General features: G+C 36.7%; 4 protein-coding genes across 6 annotated transcripts; 2 read left to right on the forward strand and 2 right to left on the reverse strand.

The window, feature by feature from the left end:
- Positions 1-276: 276 nt before the first annotated feature.
- Positions 277-5,937, reverse strand: LOC117635000 (D-2-hydroxyglutarate dehydrogenase, mitochondrial). Of its 3 annotated transcripts, none has more exons than XM_034369315.1 (15): positions 5,793-5,937; positions 5,102-5,472; positions 4,837-4,938; positions 4,580-4,627; positions 4,388-4,458; positions 3,941-4,059; positions 3,595-3,690; positions 3,462-3,493; positions 3,120-3,200; positions 2,716-2,816; positions 2,302-2,410; positions 1,662-1,767; positions 1,262-1,347; positions 1,053-1,178; positions 277-931 (listed from the first exon to the last, which is right to left on the reverse strand). In XM_034369315.1, the coding sequence occupies exons 1-15, from the start codon at positions 5,908-5,910 to the stop codon at positions 842-844; spliced, it is 1,656 nt and encodes a 551-aa protein (XP_034225206.1). In that variant the 5' UTR covers positions 5,911-5,937; the 3' UTR covers positions 277-841. The 3 variants fall into 3 exon arrangements, with proteins under 3 accessions (XP_034225206.1, XP_034225205.1, XP_034225207.1); XM_034369314.1 differs by having other exon boundaries at positions 3,384-3,493; XM_034369316.1 differs by having other exon boundaries at positions 3,384-3,493; positions 5,137-5,472; positions 5,793-5,930.
- Positions 5,938-6,082: 145 nt separating this feature from the next.
- LOC117635941 (CDK5RAP1-like protein) lies at positions 6,083-9,393 on the forward strand. The gene is made up of 3 exons (XM_034370333.1): positions 6,083-6,450; positions 6,963-8,029; positions 8,478-9,393. The coding sequence occupies exons 1-3, from the start codon at positions 6,140-6,142 to the stop codon at positions 8,987-8,989; spliced, it is 1,890 nt and encodes a 629-aa protein (XP_034226224.1). The 5' UTR covers positions 6,083-6,139; the 3' UTR covers positions 8,990-9,393.
- A 3,635-nt stretch (positions 9,394-13,028) lies between these two features.
- LOC117636128 (3-epi-6-deoxocathasterone 23-monooxygenase CYP90C1) lies at positions 13,029-18,021 on the forward strand. Its single transcript, XM_034370604.1, has 9 exons — positions 13,029-13,517; positions 14,762-15,089; positions 15,199-15,348; positions 15,442-15,723; positions 16,728-16,817; positions 16,969-17,047; positions 17,152-17,258; positions 17,346-17,476; positions 17,659-18,021. Exons 1-9 carry the CDS (start codon positions 13,291-13,293, stop codon positions 17,747-17,749), a joined length of 1,485 nt encoding a protein of 494 aa, XP_034226495.1. The 5' UTR covers positions 13,029-13,290; the 3' UTR covers positions 17,750-18,021.
- An 840-nt stretch (positions 18,022-18,861) lies between these two features.
- LOC117636129 (ribosomal RNA small subunit methyltransferase, mitochondrial) lies at positions 18,862-20,311 on the reverse strand. Its single transcript, XM_034370605.1, has 2 exons — positions 19,841-20,311; positions 18,862-19,741 (listed from the first exon to the last, which is right to left on the reverse strand). Exons 1-2 carry the CDS (start codon positions 20,234-20,236, stop codon positions 18,992-18,994), a joined length of 1,146 nt encoding a protein of 381 aa, XP_034226496.1. The 5' UTR covers positions 20,237-20,311; the 3' UTR covers positions 18,862-18,991.
- Between the last annotated feature and the right edge of the window lie 731 nt (positions 20,312-21,042).

The following is a 21,042-nucleotide window of genomic DNA, read 5'->3' on the forward strand; positions in this document are numbered from 1 at the left end:
TCAATGTGATGTAATGGTCAACTTTATTTTGCCAAAATCCCGTTGGTTTCCAGAAGGAAATGGAAAGTAGCAACAAGGCCAATGCCTTAACTCAAACGCCAAAAGAAGTTGTTATGTCCAAGCGTCAATGTTCGGATTTTGAACCCCGGGGCCGAAAACTGTGACATCAGGTTGACGTCAACTTGAGCAAGCTGTGAAGTTGTGAGTTGTAACCTTCCGATAAAACTTCGACCGTGAATATTAAAGAGTGACTATTTATAAACTCCTTGCAAAATATAGCATTTTCTCACTTTTATTTAGAGCATCTCTAAGGGAGATGTCAAATACCAAACATCAAATTTAAATTTGATGGCTGATGTGACAATTTGACATCTTACACAGCTTTACACTCCACCTATGTCAAATTAAATTATTAGTTTATTACATTTTAGTGTTGGTTCATTTTTAATTAAAAAGAAAAGAAAAAAATAATAATAAAATATTCATTTGACATCTTGCTTTTGGGATGTCAAAAATAACATCTCAACCTCTAACCTTCATTCCACATCAGCTTTGACATATCAGTTGGAGTGATGTGTGATGTTATTTTTAGCTATTAAATGTCTATGTGGCATGTTTGACACATCGGTTCGAGATGCTCTTACATGAGATTCTTATAGAACATCAAAAACAGTGTTCAAGAAAATGTTTCCCATGATTATTTGTCAGCTCCCAATTCCACGTTTTGGCTGGCGTCGGTCAGGGGGCATTTTTGCTCCACACATCTCAATCTCACAAACAAATGCGAGATCACTCTCTAGGAAACAGTCATGGTAAAATTAACACAAACCTTACTTCAGGGCTAAGAACTAAGAGAGTGCGGAAGAACTTTATATGGGTTGAGTATCCCTTTGGGGTCCAGCATTTTCTTGATGGAAGCCATCAGGCTCACCTGTCCAAGCAGATTCTGTGTTTAGACATTTTATATAAAGAAACCGCAGAGTCTGGAGGGGGAAGTAGAGAGGAGAACACCAAGCAGGTCACTCTCCATCTCATATTCACATAACACTCACAGTAGCAGTTGGCTTGCTGTAGAAAATCTCATTAGCTTTCATCAGTCCAAGGCCGTGCTCTGCACTAATGCTCCCACGATGCTTAGATGTCCACTCGTAGACAAAGGGTTCGATTTGTGTCAAAATCTACAGATGCACTGAAGATAATAATTAAACTGCACCAAAGAAAATGTACGAATAGCTCTATAATTAAGGTACAAGGAAATTACCCCATCATCATACTGTGCAGTTGAAATATTAAGATGCAAATTACCATCTCCAAGATGGCCATATCCAACTACATTAGCTGAATCACCTAAAGATTTAAATAAAACAAAAAGTGTATATTCAAAATTACTATTTAAAAAATTATCTATCTTCCAGAATCCAAATAAATATAGATGTCGCAGGATCACATTGCACAAAAGAATAATAATAAAACTAAATAAAATCCCTAAACTTGTGTCATACTTGACAACATTGAAACAGTACCACTCTTTCAAGGGACTACCTGCAGTTGTATGTCCACACCCAAACCCACTCAACCCCTAAAGTGGATAGGTATGGCCACTGCAGCAAGAAGCTAAAGAATATTTCAATTATTGTAAGCAATAAGAAGCATTTACTCACTGAGTCTAGTTCTCATTTCCTCAACAAGATCATACATCTTTTCAACAGGTAATGATAAATCGTATTTGTAAACAGCTCCTGCTTTCATCAATGCTTCTGGTATTCCCTGCCACCATAAATATACGACCAACTGAAGGATAGGATGCTTACGAAAAGACGCAAATATTTGCTTCTTCATGTATATCAAAAAGGGGATAATGATCATTGAAAATCTTAATGACCTGACGGCTGAAATTATTGCTACTCTTACTAAATGGTTATTAATGACAAGAAAATGATAGATAGGAATAACAATCCTGCAGCTACATTTCTTGCCTACCACCAATTTCTCAGACAGAAAAAGTCAAAATGGTTGAATAGTAAGAATAAGAATGCATAGAAACCTGAAGAAAAAGTAACATGAGATGAGAGAAAAAAGTGAATTTTTTTTATCGTATATTGATCAACACTGATAATTGAGACCAAAGCAAGTAAAATACAGGTCCAGAAGACAGAAAAAAGTGGTTTTCTTTAATGAAGATTAGTTTCGCTTCCTGATTCATGAATTCAAAGCACCACATTGAATAATCATGAATATGAGAATTAAAAACCAAGGACGAAGTTTGGATTGAGGAGGAAAAGGAAAAAGAAAAAAGAGTACCTCACGTATACGCCAGAATGATGATGCTTGGTTTATGTCTTGTGCTAGAGCTCCGTCAGAAATCAAACCAGCTTCCATTGCATGAAGCAGGAAGCCCTCAAGCTTCTGTCTGTATCCAAATAACTCGTGATTTTTATGATTATGAGCATGCCAATAATTGTTAACTACAAAGCAAAGATACTGAATAACAATAGTCTATTTCCAGTTATGTGTCAGTTTTCTTTAAACCCTAACTTGTTTCAAAATAAGGTGTTTAAAAGTAAAAATAAAAATGGAAATATATTTGCAGGACCACAGGACCACCAAGAGGAGCCAATGAGGAACTGGACCTCAATGCTAAAGAAAATTAATTAAGCTAGGGTTAAAGCACTCTCATTCAAGCAGGTGAATAATTACAAGTGGAAAAGAGGTTACCTGTCGTAAGGTTCATCACTGCCTGTTGTCTCAATCAAAATATAAAATTTGTGCAATGTGGGAGGTAATGGGTTCCGAACACCATCTAAGTGATTTAGAACCTGCTATGTAAAATACAATGAGTAGGCTTCAAAATGAAACAGTGATAAAGCAGCAAGGCTATTTTAGGCAATGTGCTATGCATCCACTTTCACTTCTACAAGTGCTATGCATCTGATAATAGGACCATACTTGCATTGAAGTCGAAACAGAGACGGTGATATAGTTTTGTTGTAACTACAGATGTTGAGCACACACTAAGTTCCTCAAAATTCAAAAAAAGCAAAAACAAAGAAAAACTATGAAACCTGAAAGCTTGATATGCACCAATAATGAAAATATCTAATCTGTGGCAGAAAGCTCACCAAATCCAATGACTTGCTATCCAAAAATTCAAAGGCAGATAGAATTTCCCCAAGTTTCCTCTTTGCTTCCATTAGAAGTTTCTGATAAACATTATAGCGTAAAGGTGAGGAACCACTTTTTTAAGCGGGAGAAATGAGCTAAAACAGTGATGCACTTGTAAAATAATAATAACAACTGGATATCAATATCTGCATTCTACTGGGCTTAATTTAGCAGAACTTATGAAGAAGCGCGACAATTTCCTGTCAAAGAAACTATCTTACCTGGCAGCTAAAGTAATTGCTGCATGCAAGGAAAGCTACATTTACTGAAAATAACTTTGGGGGGGTAAGTATGGAAACCTTGGTTACAATTCCCAAAGATCCTTCACTGCCTACATTAGTGATAAACAAAAATTATACAATCACATCCTCACGAAAAAAATCCTAGTCTTCTACACAGAAATAAAAAACAATTTAAGTGTTCAGTACATACCTATGAACAAATGCTTTAGGTCATACCCAGTATTATCTTTGCGTAAAGTCCCAAGCATGTCAATAACATTACCATCAGCCAAAACAACTTCTAGACCTGTGAGATACGGTAAAATATAATATACTTCAGTGCAGAACAACTATGAACAAAAGATTCTCTAAGAACCATGCCATTTGCAAAATATCAAGTTTCTACCAGCTCTTAAATACTTCAGAAATCAAAAAATTATTTGTTTTGGCAGAAGTCCATAATTATTGGTGTAAAGTCATATGCAATTTAAACTAAGATAACCAATGAGGTTTGAAGCAGATGACTGTCAAACATCAAAGTTATGTGAATTCCTCACCAAGTACGTTTCCATGAAGTGATCCATAGCGGACAAGGCGCAAACCACCTGCATTGGTAGAAACGTTTCCACCAATCTGACAGCTTCCTTTTGCACCTAAGTCCAGTGGCATAATAAATCTGAATGGAAGCATAAAGTGCTTAAATATGACAAGAACATGAATATCTAGATTTCCATGGTGCGTAATTCAAAAAAGGGGGAAATGTGCGACAATCTAACAGTTTAAAGTAGTACATATGCCAAAATTGGATTATAAGTAAATTGCACAACCAGAGATGAGAATCTACAAAAGAAACATATAATTACTAATAAGGACAAGAGCGGTGGGTGGGCAAATCATGAGGAGATCATGCAACTAATAAATTAAGTTGTAGCCCTGTTTTATGGCATTTGATCCTGTCATTGCAGGTCCTGTTAGCAAAGAAAGTGACAGTTTACAGAAATTACCCTTGGTTGTCCAAGAAAGTAATCAGATTTTCCAAAATGCATCCTCCCTCGCATACCAGAATACCACTCACCTGAAAGTAGGGATCAGGGAATCTCTTCATAAGCATGCAGTTTTACTGTTGCAACCATTTGAAAAATTGACTTCATGAATTGTTGGAGCACCAGACTAAATACTTAGCACTGAATGTCTACCTTGTCAAAAGATATTATGTTATTCATCAAACTCATATTGACAATCACCTGCAAATACAGAAGGCTACTCAGGTGAAAATATCAGAAGTATGATAGATCTTTAACAAAACCACACAGCCTATGCATAGTATATAATATATCATGTCACAATAATTAGACGACAAAGCTCTCATTTTTCAAACTTAGGTAGATGCTAGAAAATGCCACCGCTAAATAACCACTCTCATCCATTAAAGAAGCAGAACAAACCACATTACTTCATCAAAAACTGGAACACTTCCGCCCACAAGACCAGTATTCCCACCTTGAGGAACAACAGCCAAGCATCTGGAATTACAATATTTAAGAATCTGTGAGACCTGCAAGGAAGAAATAAATACATAGAAGTCCTTAATTTGTAATACATCTATCAAAAGCAATTGAGACATACACACATGAAAATTCAGGCTTTTAAGAGTGAGCTATAGGAATCCTGGAAACTTTTATGGTAATAATAAGACTCCTGGAAGAGAAGAAGTCAACCTCCTCAGTGGACCGAGGTTGCAGCAGAAGCTTACTTGAGCCTTTGTATTTGTGCATCCAGTCTGTGTTTGCAGTCGCCAGCCACTCTTCATCCTCAATTACACCCTTCTCCCCTAATATTTCCTTAAAATAGCTGATATCATCAGAATTTAATGTTGAAAAAGAAGGATTCCTCTGAACCTTTGCCGCCAAAGAACCAAAACCTCGGTACTGAAATCTCCTTGTCTTTTCAAGAAGACCCTTTTCCGTAGAATATCGGAAATTCTCTCCTTGATATCTTACGAAGCCAAAACATGTCTGAACATTCCACTTGTGATTATCACTAAAGAAATGGAAATCTCTACAATTCTTGCCAAAGCCATGCGCATAACCTATTTCGGATGAAAATTCCTTATTAATTTTACAAGAAAGTAATCCACACGTCCATAGTTTAACAAATTAAACACCAGCAGCATTGAGCTCTAATAATAACCCAATAAACAAAAAGTCATATTTTTCATTTTCTTCAAGACCATTTCTGTTTTCTGAGCAACCAAACGAAACATTTCTCAAATTCCAAACGATCATATTTCTCATATTTCATCAAACCCAGGTCTTCCTTTCAAACTATAATAGAGAGAGAATAGCATTTGAAAGAAAGGTACTCAAATTGGAGATTGAAAAAGAGTGTTTCTTTTCTATTGTAAAATACCTGAAGTAGAGTTGTGGATTGAATTCTCAGAATTAGTGTTCAATCGGCGATCAAAGAGTGATCTATTAGAACAGTATCTGAAGAAACTACCGGTAGCTCTCAATCTCAACCTCTCCATTTTTGTAAATTCAGTTTCAGTTTCAGAGTTTCAGCTCCCTTAAATGAAAGTGAATTTGGTCTTCCATATTTATACGCAACTGAGAGGTCTGATTGGCCCGGCCCAACTGAAATACGACATGTCGGTTTTCGTAATATTACCGGGTTTCTTTCTCCTCAGTCGTAAACTGTAATCCCTATCCAACTTTCTCTGGCGCAGAAAGCTGCGAAGCACGAGCAGTATCTCACCAATGGCGTCGTCGCTCTCGTCCCTCTCGTCAATCCTGAACCAGCCTCACTGTGCTCTGCGCCTGAAGCTCCAGAGACCATGCTGCTTCACTCTCAGGTTTCTCAATTGGAGACCAGAAAAGTCCAGCTTCCGCTGCTACCACCACCACCAGCCGACGCCTCGGCCGCAAAGGAGGAGTCTTGGTCCCAATTTCTCCAGAAGCTTCTCTCAGTCTAACCCTAACCTTTCTTCTCTCCCGAACCAGTCTGAGGGCCCGAGCCTCCGCTTCTTCGTCGCTCAGGCTGCTCTCACCACTTCTGAAGCCCAGCCCCAGTGAGTTCACATTCATTTTGAAATTTCAATGGATTGGTTAGTGTTTCAGGGCTTTGTGCAGTTATTGGGATTGGGTTGTCTTAGAAAGTCTTAAAGCAATAGTCTTTGTGGCTTATCATTTGGCATTTGCGGATTTTGCTTATAAAGACATGGATTTATATAGCTCATGGAAACTGTGTTTTACAAATACTGCACAAAACAATTCTTTAAGCACTCAAAATTAGCTGACGGTGGAGTTATAGGAGATGCTCGTTAAGGTGGAATTTTGACATAAGAAATGCTAGTGCGTATGATCTAAAATATTACTGTGATGTTCTGCCATTGTAGGAGAAATTTGGAAATTAAATGCCCTATTGTATTCTGATAGTTCAGAGACCATAGATGGATATACAAAGGCAACCCAACAAATATTAAATAGTTTGAATGTTCTTACATCCGATTTCCATATTTATGATCTGTATCTCGTACTTCAATTGTTTCTCTCCTTTCTTTTTTTCCTTTTTTATGTCTAGGAATGTAACAGCTACGGAAGTTTCAGAAGTTCCTCCAATGGGCCGTATCTATCATGAGACTTATGGGTGTCAAATGAATATTAATGATATGGAGATCGTTCTGTCTATTATGAAGAATGCTGGGTATAGTGAAGTTGTTGATGTTCCTGAGAATGCAGAGGTTATTTTCATTAACACTTGTGCTATTAGGGACAATGCCGAACAGAAGGTGTGGCAGCGGCTTAATTACTTTTGGTTTCTCAAAAGGCACTGGAAGAGCAATGTTAAAATAGGGAGGTCGCAGTCCAAACGCCCTCCAAAAGTTGTAGTTTTGGGATGCATGGCCGAGAGGTTAAAGGACAAGATACTAGATGCAGACAAAATGGTTGATGTGGTTTGTGGGCCTGATGCATACAGAGACTTGCCAAGATTATTAGAAGATGTGGACTATGGGCAGAAAGGAATCAATACTCTTCTTTCACTGGAAGAGACTTACGCTGATATTAGTCCGGTTCGAATTGCTAAAAATTCAATTAGTGCTTTTGTTTCAGTTATGAGGGGTTGCAACAATATGTGCTCATTTTGCATTGTTCCTTTCACAAGAGGCAGAGAGCGCTCACGCCCTGTGGAATCAATTGTGAGGGAGGTGGCAGAGCTTTGGGAAGAAGGTGTGAAGGAGGTAACACTGCTAGGCCAGAATGTAAACAGCTATAATGATGCCTCTGAGTATGAAAAAGAAGTTGAAACGGGAACCAATTGGAGATATAGTGAAGGCTTTTCCAGCATGTGCAAGGTGAAAAAAGTAGGTTCTCGTTTTGCTGATCTCTTAGATCGACTTTCCACAGAATTTCCAGAGATGAGATTTAGATACACATCCCCGCACCCGAAAGATTTCCCTGATGAGCTACTGTATATAATGAGAGACAGACCCAATGTTTGCAAATCTATCCATTTGCCTGCTCAAACTGGAAGTAGCACAGTGCTAGAAAGAATGCGTCGGGGCTATAGCCGTGAGGCATACTTAGATCTTGTGCAAAAGATTCGGAGAATTATTCCAGATGTGGGCATCAGCAGTGATTTCATATGCGGTAAGAGCTCTTGTCAGAGTTCTATTCAATTTTGTTAATCTTGCTTACAAAACTGGCTATCAACTTTGGGTGAGAAGAAAATTCCAGCTTGTACTTTTCTATGTCTACTGTGAATCTAACTGAGTTCTTAAAATGTTATGCTTAAGCATTTCTATATGGATGTTTTTTGGTGCCCACTGCAAATCTTTTACAAGGTACTGTAGTAGTGATCAAATCATATTGGAAAGAGGCTTTTACTTCCGATATCTGGTTTCTTTCTTTCTCACTTTTTTATGATGTCCTTTTTTTATTATATATTTTCAGTGTTTGGTCTGGATTTTATAAATCTGAACTGATCGGTTGAAATGTTCTTTCTTATCAATTTTCCACCTGTAACCTACAATATTTTCTTTTTTATTTCAGCATATGAAGTTTTTTACCCTTCTAACATGTTTGTTTCTAATTACAGGGTTTTGTGGGGAGACAGAGGAGGAACATGCAGACACACTGAGCCTTGTAAAGGCTGTTGGTTATGATATGGCTTACATGTTTGCATATAGCATGAGGGAGAAAACTCATGCACATAGAAACTATGTGGATGATGTTCCAGAGAAAGTGAAGCAGAGGAGGCTGACCGAACTTATAGAGGCTTTCCGTGAGAGCACAGGTCAGTGTTATGACTCACAGGTGGGAACTACCCAACTCATCTTAGTAGAAGGACCCAATAAGAGAGCTCCGGATACAGAACTCATTGGCAAGAGTGATAGAGGCCATAGAGTTTCTTTCGCTAACGTGCTGTTACCACATCGAGATGCTGATTCAAATGAGGAAAGGAATCCCGTAGTTGGTGATTATGTTGAAGTGCGTATTTTGAAATCTACAAGAGCATCCCTATTTGGAGAGGCTGTTGCAATAAGTAAATTGAGCTTGTTTTACGACAATGTGGAGGAAGAAGCTGTTGCCTGTGGAAGTAGAAGTTGAACAAAGCTGTTCATGAATATGCACGCTAGTTGAGCTGCTCATGAATGTTGCAGTAGTTTTACTTCTTTATGTAATTTATCGTTACAGAATTACTTCATTCATGTTTTGTCAAAGGTGGATGCTTGGAGCAGCTTCTTGCTTGAAGGTTGGGAATTTATGGATGCTGGTAAAACAACGATCGGTTCAAATTATGCATTTGGTCGTCCTTGCCCCTGACATTTGGTTTTTTGGGGACTCTGGCAGTGTATAGCTTTGACATTCTCAATGACAAGTAACAGCCTCAACCTTCAAAAAGGTTAGGGTGCTAGTGCAACGTTTTTGCCTTTGATATATAACGAGTTGTGATAAAGATCTGATGAAAACCTATGTAATTTGATATATGAGATTTTCACCTTTCCACCCTACTTGCCTTTTATCTAATGAGTAGGCTTCCATTGGTTTGATAAATGTGAATTCTGCAGATTATACCTCTTCAAAGTTTTTTGTTTTTTTATTTTTTGGGACGAAATACCTCTCCAAAGTTAATTCCATTGAGACGTGAATTTTGTTTAAATGCAACTCGAATTGACCAGAATGATCCATGTTGTTTGCGGTGTAAATTGTTTGCATAATGATGGATTATCCAGTTGAAAATACTTCAATATCAGATTCCCCCAATGAAATGAAGATTTCATGCTATTTGCTGTCAAATTTTCTTCTTTCTTCATCAACCGTTCTACCCTCAAGAAACAGTTGAAAGTATTACCTTAAATATCTCTACCAATTCCAACATCCCAAAATTTGATGGTACTTTTGACCCAAAGTAGCCAACAGGGATGACAATTATGAAACCAGTCAGAAATAATGCAAAGGGTCTCCATCAATGAATTCCTCCAGTCCAGTGATAGAATGTTGATGATGATCAATATGGCTAATGGGTGACATTGAACTGTCATGATTATCCAAGCAGCAAGTAAAAAGTGGTCAATGAGCAGCACTGACCCTTCAGAGTGCACCACCCCCACTCTCTCCACACACCCCCCCTTTCACAATTCACAATCAGCAAGCAACCCAACCACTTATTACTCCTCATTGCAACTAAGTGCTACTGTTAGTCCCTCATACACTCACACAAACTGCAACCAATTAATATACTATTGATTCTACTTACATCAATGGCTCACAATCACCTTTTCACCATTCTTAAAAATCATTGTTGGGGCATACACAGTGAGTCAAAACATAAGGTTGACAATTTCACATTCATTTAGGTGGTAAAAGGAAAACAGAAGGTACAAAATTCTGTCCCAATGGGTTTTTCTTTTTCTTGGTTGGAACTTGGAATTTGATCCTTCATGGGGAAATATGGCGCGTGAGGGATGAACCACCACTAGTAGTAGTAGTACCATTTTTACTGTTACTGAGGAAGAGATAGATAATCGACTAGACCCCCTGTCACCACTCACTCACCACTCTTGTCCTTTTCTCTTCTTTTTCTCTCTCTCTCATTTCTTTTTCTCTTTCTCTCCGACAATTTATTAGATAGTAATCTACATATATATATTTTTTTAATATAAGTGATATTGGAGGTGGGAAAAATTAAATCTAAGAAATCGGGTGAATAAGTAAATATTCTTAATTACTTACAAGTTTCATGCAAGTAATCCAAGCTACATGCTTAATTTCAAAGTAGGACCAAAAAAACATGTAATAAGAGGTTGACCGACTAGGATACATATAAAATATGTTGGTATTTAAAAGATTTTCAAAGTTTACAGTTTTGAATTTTAAATTTTATTTTAATTCTTTTGGTTGTTTTCTTTTATTTATTATGGGGTATAACATTTTTTTTTTCAGTTTATTTTTTAATGCCTTAATTTTTTTTTTATTTGACTCCTTTACATTTGGCACACAACTAATTCTCTCTATATATTTTTTACTTTCTTTATTTTTTAGGGCAACGGTTCTATGATTTGGAGACAAATATTGATATAACGAGATATAAGGAATAGGAAGATCGAACGATAACCCTACAAGTAACAATGTTGGAATCCATCAGAGAAATTGAGTAAACCTCAAATATATTGATTAAAAATAAGATGAATAAACTTACAAATACAACGCCATGAGTTGGCTTAAATAGAAAACAAAGAAACCCTAAAACCGTAGGAAAAACCCTAGGTTCTAGAATATTCCTAAACTTAACTAACACGAAAATAATAAAAATCATGTTAGGAAGATAATATCCTACTAGATAACTTATTCTTCAAAATATAAAATAAAACATTAAATTAAATACAAATCTTGACATAATCATAATTGCTTCAAACTTCCTCAATCAATTAGAAAATCCCAACAATACGCATTCCTTCTTTTCCTAGCGCCATAATTGACATTTAATTGAAAATTTCCTCTCTTGCACGATTTCCTTCCAACTTTGAGTCACTTTATTTTAATTAATTTTTCACACCATAATTGACCCATATTTCGTCCTACATCATATATTCAACTACGAACGTGCTCATAACGGACCTTAAATTTATGTATTTGAGGTCATATCTTGGAGTCTTGTATACCGTTAGTACCTGCACATAGGGAGACTACGTACAAAGGCTTTAGGACATTGTATTTGACGTGCTTCACCATACCATACTTGCGTTCTTACTCTTAATTTATTTTACTTTTATTTCCTTATTATTTGTTCCATTAGTTTTATTTTAGGGTTTAAGCTTTTCAATTTGTTTTATTTATTATTTATAGGGTAAAGGTTTTTGTATTTGAGTTTTGCATAAAAGGAAAACTAATTTTTAATAACATAATATATATATATATAATATAGTTTGGTAGTATGGTGTACTCAGTTAATTTTAAGGTTCATTTAGCAGTACTTATTAGAAATCTTATATTTAAAAAGTAGTGAGATTTTAGTATTGAAACTTTAAGAATCCAAAGTTTCATTTATAAATTATATACAAATTAGGTATTAAATTCCACATGACTCCAAAACTTGAACATATACTTGCGATAAGGTACTTTGGACTTGATCTCGCGTATGGGGCTAAGATTCGAGTTCATAAGCTAATATCCGAGAAGCATGTCTTTGCACTAATAAATAATCATCAGTGCATGATTTGGAGTATTATACTCCTACTTTAGGTTACACACTTAGTGAACGTTATGGACTTATGCATAAAATAATGTAAGTGAAGATATACTTTGTATGAAGAAAATTTTATAACGTTAGTTAAAAGGTGCACTAGCTATTTTGATGTTATGTTGTCACTCCACCATTTGATTCTTTATATTAAGATTTCATTATCTTAAATTTAATTTTTTATGTTAACGGGGTCTAGTCTAGTGAAAAATGATCTTAGCTTACAGACTAATAGTGTCAAGTTTGAACTTTCATGACACATTCGTAGTGTGTGTGTAAGAAACTCATCCTCTTGTAGAAGGGAAGAAAAAATTAATGAGAATTGAACCGTTTGTAGTAAGTGTGACTATTAAGTCTCCTACTAAGCTTTCTTGGTCTTACAAATGGTAATCTTTTCCCTATACTAAATTTAATAAAGGAAATAAAAAGCCATACAGAGATCATAAGTTTTGCTAGCCCATGAAATCTCATATGAAGTTTATATATGCCTTTACAATTAATGCTAAAGGATCCCCCCATCTTTGTTATTTTTTTCCCCTTTTTCTTTCTTGTGTCACATCCCTGAAGTTTTTCTATCTGCAGCCAAATCTCCCATATTATTAGACAAACATGGCGAAATTCACTGTAAAAAAATCTATGAATATCGTAAATTAATTCCGTATATTAAAAAAATCCTAAATTAATTGGGAAAGAGAAGCTTTAATTGGATCTGATTTTAAAACACATGTGAATTACGTTGGTTACATTGTCTTTACTTTTTCGTTTATGGAAACAAAGAAAAAAAAAACCGAAGACATTTGACCACCTCATTTAATGATTGTTGAAACCCTTTAGATCTTCCGAATCTCTCACTCAAGCCCTCTCATTCAATTCTCAATTCAATTCACCCCACAAAGACCAAACAAGTAGTTTCTCCATTGACTTGTCAATCTCTCTCTCTCTCTCTCTCTCTCTCTCTCTCTCTCTCAACTACTAGGATACTATCTACAGTATATAGAGGACTAGCTGCATGGAGTGAGAAGCTCATGATCACCACCACTTGGGTTGCTCAAAAGTTCTGCAGTAGTATTTAATTTCTACCTAGTTTCTACGAGTAGGGTTACATATAAGCATTACAAGGAGTTCAAAGGAGAAACAAAAGGGTTTTTCCTTTTCTTTTCTTTTGGTGATGAGGATGGAATGGATTGTGGGATGTTGGGTTTTGGTGGGAATTTTTGTAGGATCGTTGTGTTGGGTTTCTAAGGAGATGAAGAAGAAGAACAAAAGCCAAAATCATAAGGGTGCTAAAGTCCCCAAAGGAAAGTTAGGTTGGCCTTTGATAGGAGAAACTCTTGACTTCATTGCTTGCGGCTACACCTCTCGACCTGTCAGCTTCATGGAAAAACGTAGATCTCTGTAAGCTCTCTCTTCTCTGCTCTTTCTCTCACACTTGCCATCAGATTAATTTGCAACTTTTTTTTTTCCGAAAAAATATATATTTTTCTAATTTAATTTCTCCATCGTTATTATCCTAATCAAGGAATTATGGTCTTAATGTTATACAATATAAAGTGTAGAAATATTTTAATCAAAACGAGCATCTTTCTTCTCAAACCATATCGTCAACAACAGATAAATGTTCTTTCCCTGCTTATGCTGTCAATGATAGAGATGGAATAGCAAGTAGCAGTAGAATTATACATCTATGAATATAAGTATCCTTCATTTGCCCTGCTGTACTTCCATGGACTTGAAAAACGTACGCCTGTTTTGATGATGTGCTTTTCAATTTTGTAAAAGATTTGCGTGACTTGACTTCCAAACATATTCAACCATGTTTAATTGATTCTGCAACTCTTCATATATTTGCTTTCCTTTTTTTCTTTTTCTTTTTCTTTTTTTTTCTCAAACTTAAAGGGTTTGATCGAAAAGAGATTCGAGTTGGTAAAGGTAGCTTTTAATGGGAATCATCTAACATGTACCAGAAAAGAGATGAGCAACAAAAGAAAAGGATAACGTTTTTAAACCGATGTGCAATACTTGAATTAGACCAATTAGTCAGGGTGCTCTTAGGTTAAGTCATAGTTCTCACTTTATATCCTAGTTCGAATTCTCCTTTCATAAATTATATTAATTTAAAGTATTTTAAATTATCGCTTGTATCCAAACTAATAACAAGACATGAATTCATTTCGACATAGACATTTGCCTACCACCGATTTTTGATTTTTAAAAAAGAAGAAGAAAAAAGAATAAATTATTGGGGCAGGCAGGGCAACAAGAGGGTTACCAACATGTATATAACAGAATGGAATTTGTTCATTCAATGACAGATGGTGACAATAGCACAAAAAAGAAAGCAAGAGTGAAAAAGGAACAACCTCAAGAAGTAAAGAAAGGAAGAAAAAGCCTGCTCTATACTAACTAGCTACAAGGCTAGAAAAAACTAGGCCTTAGACTTCACACCCCTTTATTGCTTCTTTCTTCTGCAGGCTGTGCTATAATTAATTAACAACACATCCTATTCTCCATAGATTTCAGCCTCCCAACAAAAATATCCTCCCATCATCAATGAAAAGTAGCAAAGTTCAATTAAATGAGTAAATAACACACACTCTCTCTCTCTCTCTCTCTCTCTCTCTCTCTCTCTCTCTCTTTAGGTATGGAAAGGTGTTCAAGACGAACATATTGGGAACTCCAATCATAGTGTCCACCGATGCTGAAGTGAACAAGGTGGTGTTAAAAAACCATGGAAATACCTTCATCCCTGCTTATCCAAAATCTGTCAAAGAACTGCTGGGAAAATTTTCGATTCTGCAAATAAATGGAAGCATTCATAAGAGAGTGCATGGGCTCATCGGTGGCTTCCTCAAATCACCACAGTTCAAAGATCGAATCACTAGAGACATTGAAAACTCTGTCAAGCTCAACTTGGCTCGTTGGAGACACATGCAATCTCCCATTTACGTTCAAGATGAAACCCAAAAGGTCCCTACATCTCTATGCCAACTACTAGTTTCAACGCGTGATTTAAATTCATTATTGTGATAACATAACATATTAAATATATGACAAGAGAACGTTACTTGTATTTCAGATAACATTTGAAATTCTAGTTAAAGTATTAATGAGCGTCGATCCTGGGGAAGATTTGAACTTTCTCAAGAGAGAATTTGAAGAATTCATCAAAGGTTTAATTTGCATACCAATCAAGCTACCTGGTACTAGACTCTACAAATCTCTCAAGGTAAAAAAAAAATACATGTCTTCATAGGAGCCCTAATTAGGGTTTTTTTTCTTCTTTTTTTTTAATTATTATTGCAAATATTGTATGTTGCAGGCTAGGGAGCGATTGTTGAAGATGGTGGGAAAAATAGTGGAGCAGAAGAAAAAGGCCATGGAAAATAATAGTATCCAAGAAACAAGTCCAGTCAATGACGCAATGGATGTGCTGTTGCGTGATGGCGGTGACCAAAGCAACGAGACGCAACGCCTGCCGTTGGATTTCATCACGGGGAATATCATAGAGATGATGATCCCAGGAGAGGAGACTGTGCCTGTGGCCATGACCCTAGCCGTCAAGTTCCTCAGTGACAGCCCTGTGGCGTTAGACAAACTAAGGGTACGTACGTATATCACATCATAATAATATAGACGCTTGCCTTTTTTTCTCAATTGCCCCTTAATCCAACGGTCAGGATCTGTTTTGGTACTGGGTCTGTGGACCCACTGGCTTTATCTCTGAAGTGTTTGACTTGTTTTTAGAAGTCCTTTTCATCTTATTAGACACTTGAATGAATGAATGCACGCACGAGTGAGACATGGACGGGGAGAGAGAGACTGTGGGGCGGTCCGGGGGCCCACTTTGCTGTGACTAGTATATGGACATTTTGCAGCCGTTAGATTTAGATTGAACGGCTGTTAGGTGTGGACCCACTATTATTAACTTTTCCTTGGTGCCGACTTGTGACCACTAGGCAACATGCGTCCACTCATCTTCTTTGCAATAATCAACAACCGACAATCATTCACGAATAAGTTTTATTAAAGACGTTTATGCGCGTGTGAATAACTGTTAATCGTCGTGTAGGTCTCACTATAAAGTCTACACTAGCTCTCCTCGTACGATTTATATGTGCAATGGGGCCTAATAAGGACTATATAATAGTAAAGTGCAATGTGAAAATTTGCAAACACAAAGGACCTTATTACTATGTAATAATACAATGATTGAAAAATGATTAAGCAGAAAAATAACTGTTTGGTCTTGTACAGTCGTAGAATGAAGCTCAAAATACTGAAAGTTTGTATATGAAACCTTTTGTTTCTTTCCGACTTTAAGAAATGCTGAGAAAGTGGGTGAAAATGAAAACTCAGAGCTGCAAAAATGCAGAGCTGCTGTGTTTTTATTTTTAGAAGCATTGCTGTATTTCTACAAAAGTAGGTTTCCATATATGTGTAAGTAAAGAAGGGATGATCATTTTAGTGAAAGGAAACAGATGAACATGCTGTCCTTCAATTCTTGGTTTCGATTTTAAAGTGAAAAGCACTGCCTCTCTCTCTCTCTGTCTGTCTGTCTGTTTTAAATGCTTTTTGTTATTATTTATATATCACATGTAAATGCAGGATGAGAACATGGAATTGAAGAGGCAGAAGGTTGGTTCCTCTGAAAATTATGCATGGACTGATTACCTGTCCTTGCCATTTACTCAAAATGTGAGTCCCATATGTTTGAAACAGAATATAAATTGTGTCACTTTTTACAGTATCATATCACATTCTTTTGATATTTCCTTCTTTATTTTTTATATTTGCCAAAAAATATATCAGAAAGTTTTTTTTTTTTTTTTTTTTGGTTTTGCTGAAGGTGATAAGTGAGACTCTTAGAATGGCAAATATTATCAATGCTATTTGGAGAAAAGCTCTTAAAGATGTTGAAATCAAAGGTATCTGTCTTTTCTTTTTTCTTTTTTTCTTTTTTTTTTTAAAAAAAAAGTAAATAATTAACAAGAATATGTACAATTTGAGGAATTTTATGTTGGTTTTGCAGGGTATTTGATACCACAAGGATGGTGTGTCTTGGCATCTTTAACTTCTGTTCACATGGATGAAGAGAACTATGAAAGCCCATATCAGTTTGATCCATGGAGATGGGAGGTAAACTTTCTTCTTCTTCTTTTCTTTTTGCTTTAATTTATGTTAATTTGTAAGTGTAGTGTTCATATAAATTTTCTTTGACTGCAGAAGTTAGAAACTGCTGTAAACTACACTTCTAGTTTCACTCCATTTGGTGGGGGACAGAGGCTCTGCCCTGGTTTGGAACTCTCTAGGCTTGAATTATCAATCTTCCTTCATCATCTTGTCACTAATTACAGGTATTAATCTTCCCCTAATCACATCATTACTCCAATGGGATATTAAAAATGTTCCTGATTGAAAAAGGCAATTTTGAATCAGACCCAATTGCTGCTTTCCACTAGCTTATGTTTGTCCAATGAGTACTTCAATAATTGACCTAGCAATATAGCTTATGTATTTTTGTGGTTCCTCATTGCAGATGGGTAGCTGAGAAGGATGAAATTGTTCACTTTCCAACGGTCAAGATGAAGAGGAAGCTGCCAATTTCTGTCACATCCACAAGCACTTAGAATTTTAGAAAGTATAATTTGATCTTTCAACATACAAATCACAACCACATTTGAATTTTATCCCATCAAGAAAATTCTGTACAGCATAATATCTCGAGCTATTACGAAAAAAACAATCATGAGAGGTGTAACAAGTCCCCATTTTAGGTGGATGGGCTCTGTCTGCATTATAGGGTAGTTCTGGTGTCACCATCTTTGTAATTTGCTGTCCTTGGTCCTTCAAAATTGAATTCAACACGAGTGGGGACGAATGAATCTTACTCCCATGTGTACGAAGTCCCCAGCTATTAATTTTTCTGTTTGATCTGATAACTTTGTGTCGGTTATATGAGAAGATTATAATAAAGATTTTGGGAGGGTTAGGATCATATAAAGGGAGAAGCATCTCACATGTGCTTCTCCGTAAAATCATTTAAATTGGTTATGTGAAGAAGTAATTCTCCATAAAAGTGATTATTAGCCTATCAAGAATCACTCTCAAAAAAATTTGGTCTTCCACTGCTGCCATTGTAAATTGGACTTTTAGATTAAAATTATAAATTAATTACAAAGAATAAAAGTTATGGTCCTCAAGGAAGATATAACTTGCATAAATGCACTACTGGCCAGAAAAATACAGGAAGAGAGAAACGGACAACTGCAATTCTATATCAAGAAAAGATAGGGTCCAAGAAAAAAACAAAGAATGGGGTTCAAGATCCTTGATCCATGATATGAAATAGAACCACTAAAAAGATGGTGACATATAATAATGCACACCAAGATGAAGTGCAATTGCCCATAAAGCCTTGATTGTTTTGTACCGTACCAGTATTTGTTGTCTTGCTTTTTATTTTTCTACAGCAAAATTAACTACTCTTTGATTTTATACAAAGGGGATTCGAAGTCTGTCGTCGGGTGTAGGTAAATGCTCTTAACCAATAAAGCCAAGATAATCATTCTCTTTGATGGAATGAGTTCCGCTTCACCAAAGATTCTTCCATCACTGATGTTCTACATAAAACAATCAGATGGTTGAACTCGAAACATGGATTTCGATTCATTTTAGTTATGGAACTGTCATGAGATTACATCCAGTTAGAGAAATACTAGAGCCATGAGCATTTCAGAAAGAAATAAACTGATCTGTTTTCAAAGGACTTTCCTATTATAGTAAGAAATACACAAATCATTGTCATATTATAGTAAGTTTTTCCTATTATGACATCCTAATTAATGAGTGAGCTAATAGACTAATAGCTATCAACAGTAAGCAACAGAAAATGATTCATTCTCAGCATTCCTACTCTTGGACTGATCATGAAAATATATTCCTGCTTGATTAAACAATGCAAGCAGATGCAGCAACTCCTCATTTGACAGCTTTGAAGGCCGCTTGTCCTCAAAATCAGCCGATTTCAGAACCCCCATTAACTTCTCCTTGAAGGAACTCGCTCCCATTTCCGAGCAAGACGACGAAGAAAGCTCCTCTTCATCGCTCTCTCCTCCATCCCAGTTGTCGTCGTTGCTGCAAATATAATTGTCAGTTTCACCATTTGAGCCAGCTAATTTGGACAACCGCAACAGCTCCATCACCTTCTTCTTTTGCTTGAACGTTGCCCCAAGTGTCTTGTTCTTGTTACCAAAACAAGCCTTTGTAAAAGCCGACCATTCATCCAAATTAACGTTTGGAACTTCAGCTTTCGGACGAATTATAACCACCGACGAATCGACTTTCGGGCAAGGAACAAACTCCCTCTTGCTCACATCCATGACAAACTCCACATTAGCCACCAGCTTCACATTCACAGCCAACCGGTTGAACTCAGAGTCTCCAGGCTTAGCCATCAATCTCCTTGCAAACTCCTTTTGAAGTAGCAGCGTGGCACTCCGAAATGACCTTGCCCCATACACCAATTTAGCCACCAGGGGCGAAGATATTCCATACGGAATGTTCGCCACGACAATATCAAAAGGAGGAAACTCCGCCTTCAGTGCATCTTTACATATAACCTGCAAAACGCATAATCAAACACCTTAATCCACTCGTCTCAAAAGCACAAAATTTTGGTTCACGCATTTCATCAAACACATAAACGCCATTTGACTTACAGTCAACCTATCTTGAACCCCACACTCCGCAACACGTTTTTGGAGAACCTCCACCATCCGCTTATCAATTTCGACTGCCACGACGCTCTTGGCAGCTTCCAGAAGCTTGAGGGTAAGATTTCCGGTGCCGGGTCCGATCTCGAGGACGGTGTCTGTGGGTTTAATTGCGGATTTTCGAACAATGCTGTCGAGAATACGTTGGTTGGTTAAGAGGTGTTGGCCTTTGCTCTTGTGCAACTGCAAATACCCATCTTGACCCTCCTCTCTTTTCCGACGGCCGTCGTCATCTGCGCCGTTGATCTTCCGATATGAGCGATATCTGGACGTCGATTGCAGCTGCCCAAGTGAACCATGCCCGAGGATGACACCATAAAGACATTTGGCGCGTCGAAGCATATGTGTTGTTCGTCGTTAATTTGGTTTCAAAGGGACTGACCGTTGAGATTTGAATTTTAGTTGCTGTGGTGGGAGTTTTCCCTTCGCAAGTCAGGCGATGAAAACTAAACACATAACAAATTGGTAGTTTAATTATTGGGCTAGATGCCTCATAATGGCCCAAACTCGCATAAATTTTGGGCTATATTTCTTTCTCCTTTTTTTATTGGGAAAAAAATGGTTGGGCCAATTATCAGGCCCAAACTTTTGTTGTAATTTTGATAATTTTATTATATTTATCGTATTTGATTGCAAATGTATGAATACTTAATTTTTGTCAGTTGGTTAAGGCAGTGTGCTCGCTACTTTGCACTCAAGTTCAACCAATCCCTCTCTCCGCATATTAAATTAGTTAAAAATATCGCTTTGTTCAAAAACAAAAACCTTTGTAGTATGCAATATTTAGTTGCAGTAATTATGTTCAGTTTGTTCCTCCAAACGTAATTATGTTGCATTGGCCCCTCGGAAAGACTATCAAGGAACATGATGATTTAGACTCAGCGATGTAATATGTATTTTTATGGGGGAGTTTAATATGCAACATTAAGCAGGCACCGACACAAAAGAACAAAACTATATTATTGCTAATGCAAAATGCTGTCGTTTTATAAGAAAAAAGGTTCCATGCTTGATAGTTACGTTTTAACGGTATTATTGCTTATCATAATTGTTTCAAGCTTAGCTATGGGTTCTTTTTCTTGTTATGGTTTCCAAAATATGGATTGAATCATAATATTATTTCCTCTTGTTTAGTGATGGAGGGACTT

This window comes from Prunus dulcis, chromosome 7, assembly GCF_902201215.1.
Source record: "Prunus dulcis chromosome 7, ALMONDv2, whole genome shotgun sequence".
Taxonomy (NCBI): domain Eukaryota; kingdom Viridiplantae; phylum Streptophyta; class Magnoliopsida; order Rosales; family Rosaceae; genus Prunus; species Prunus dulcis.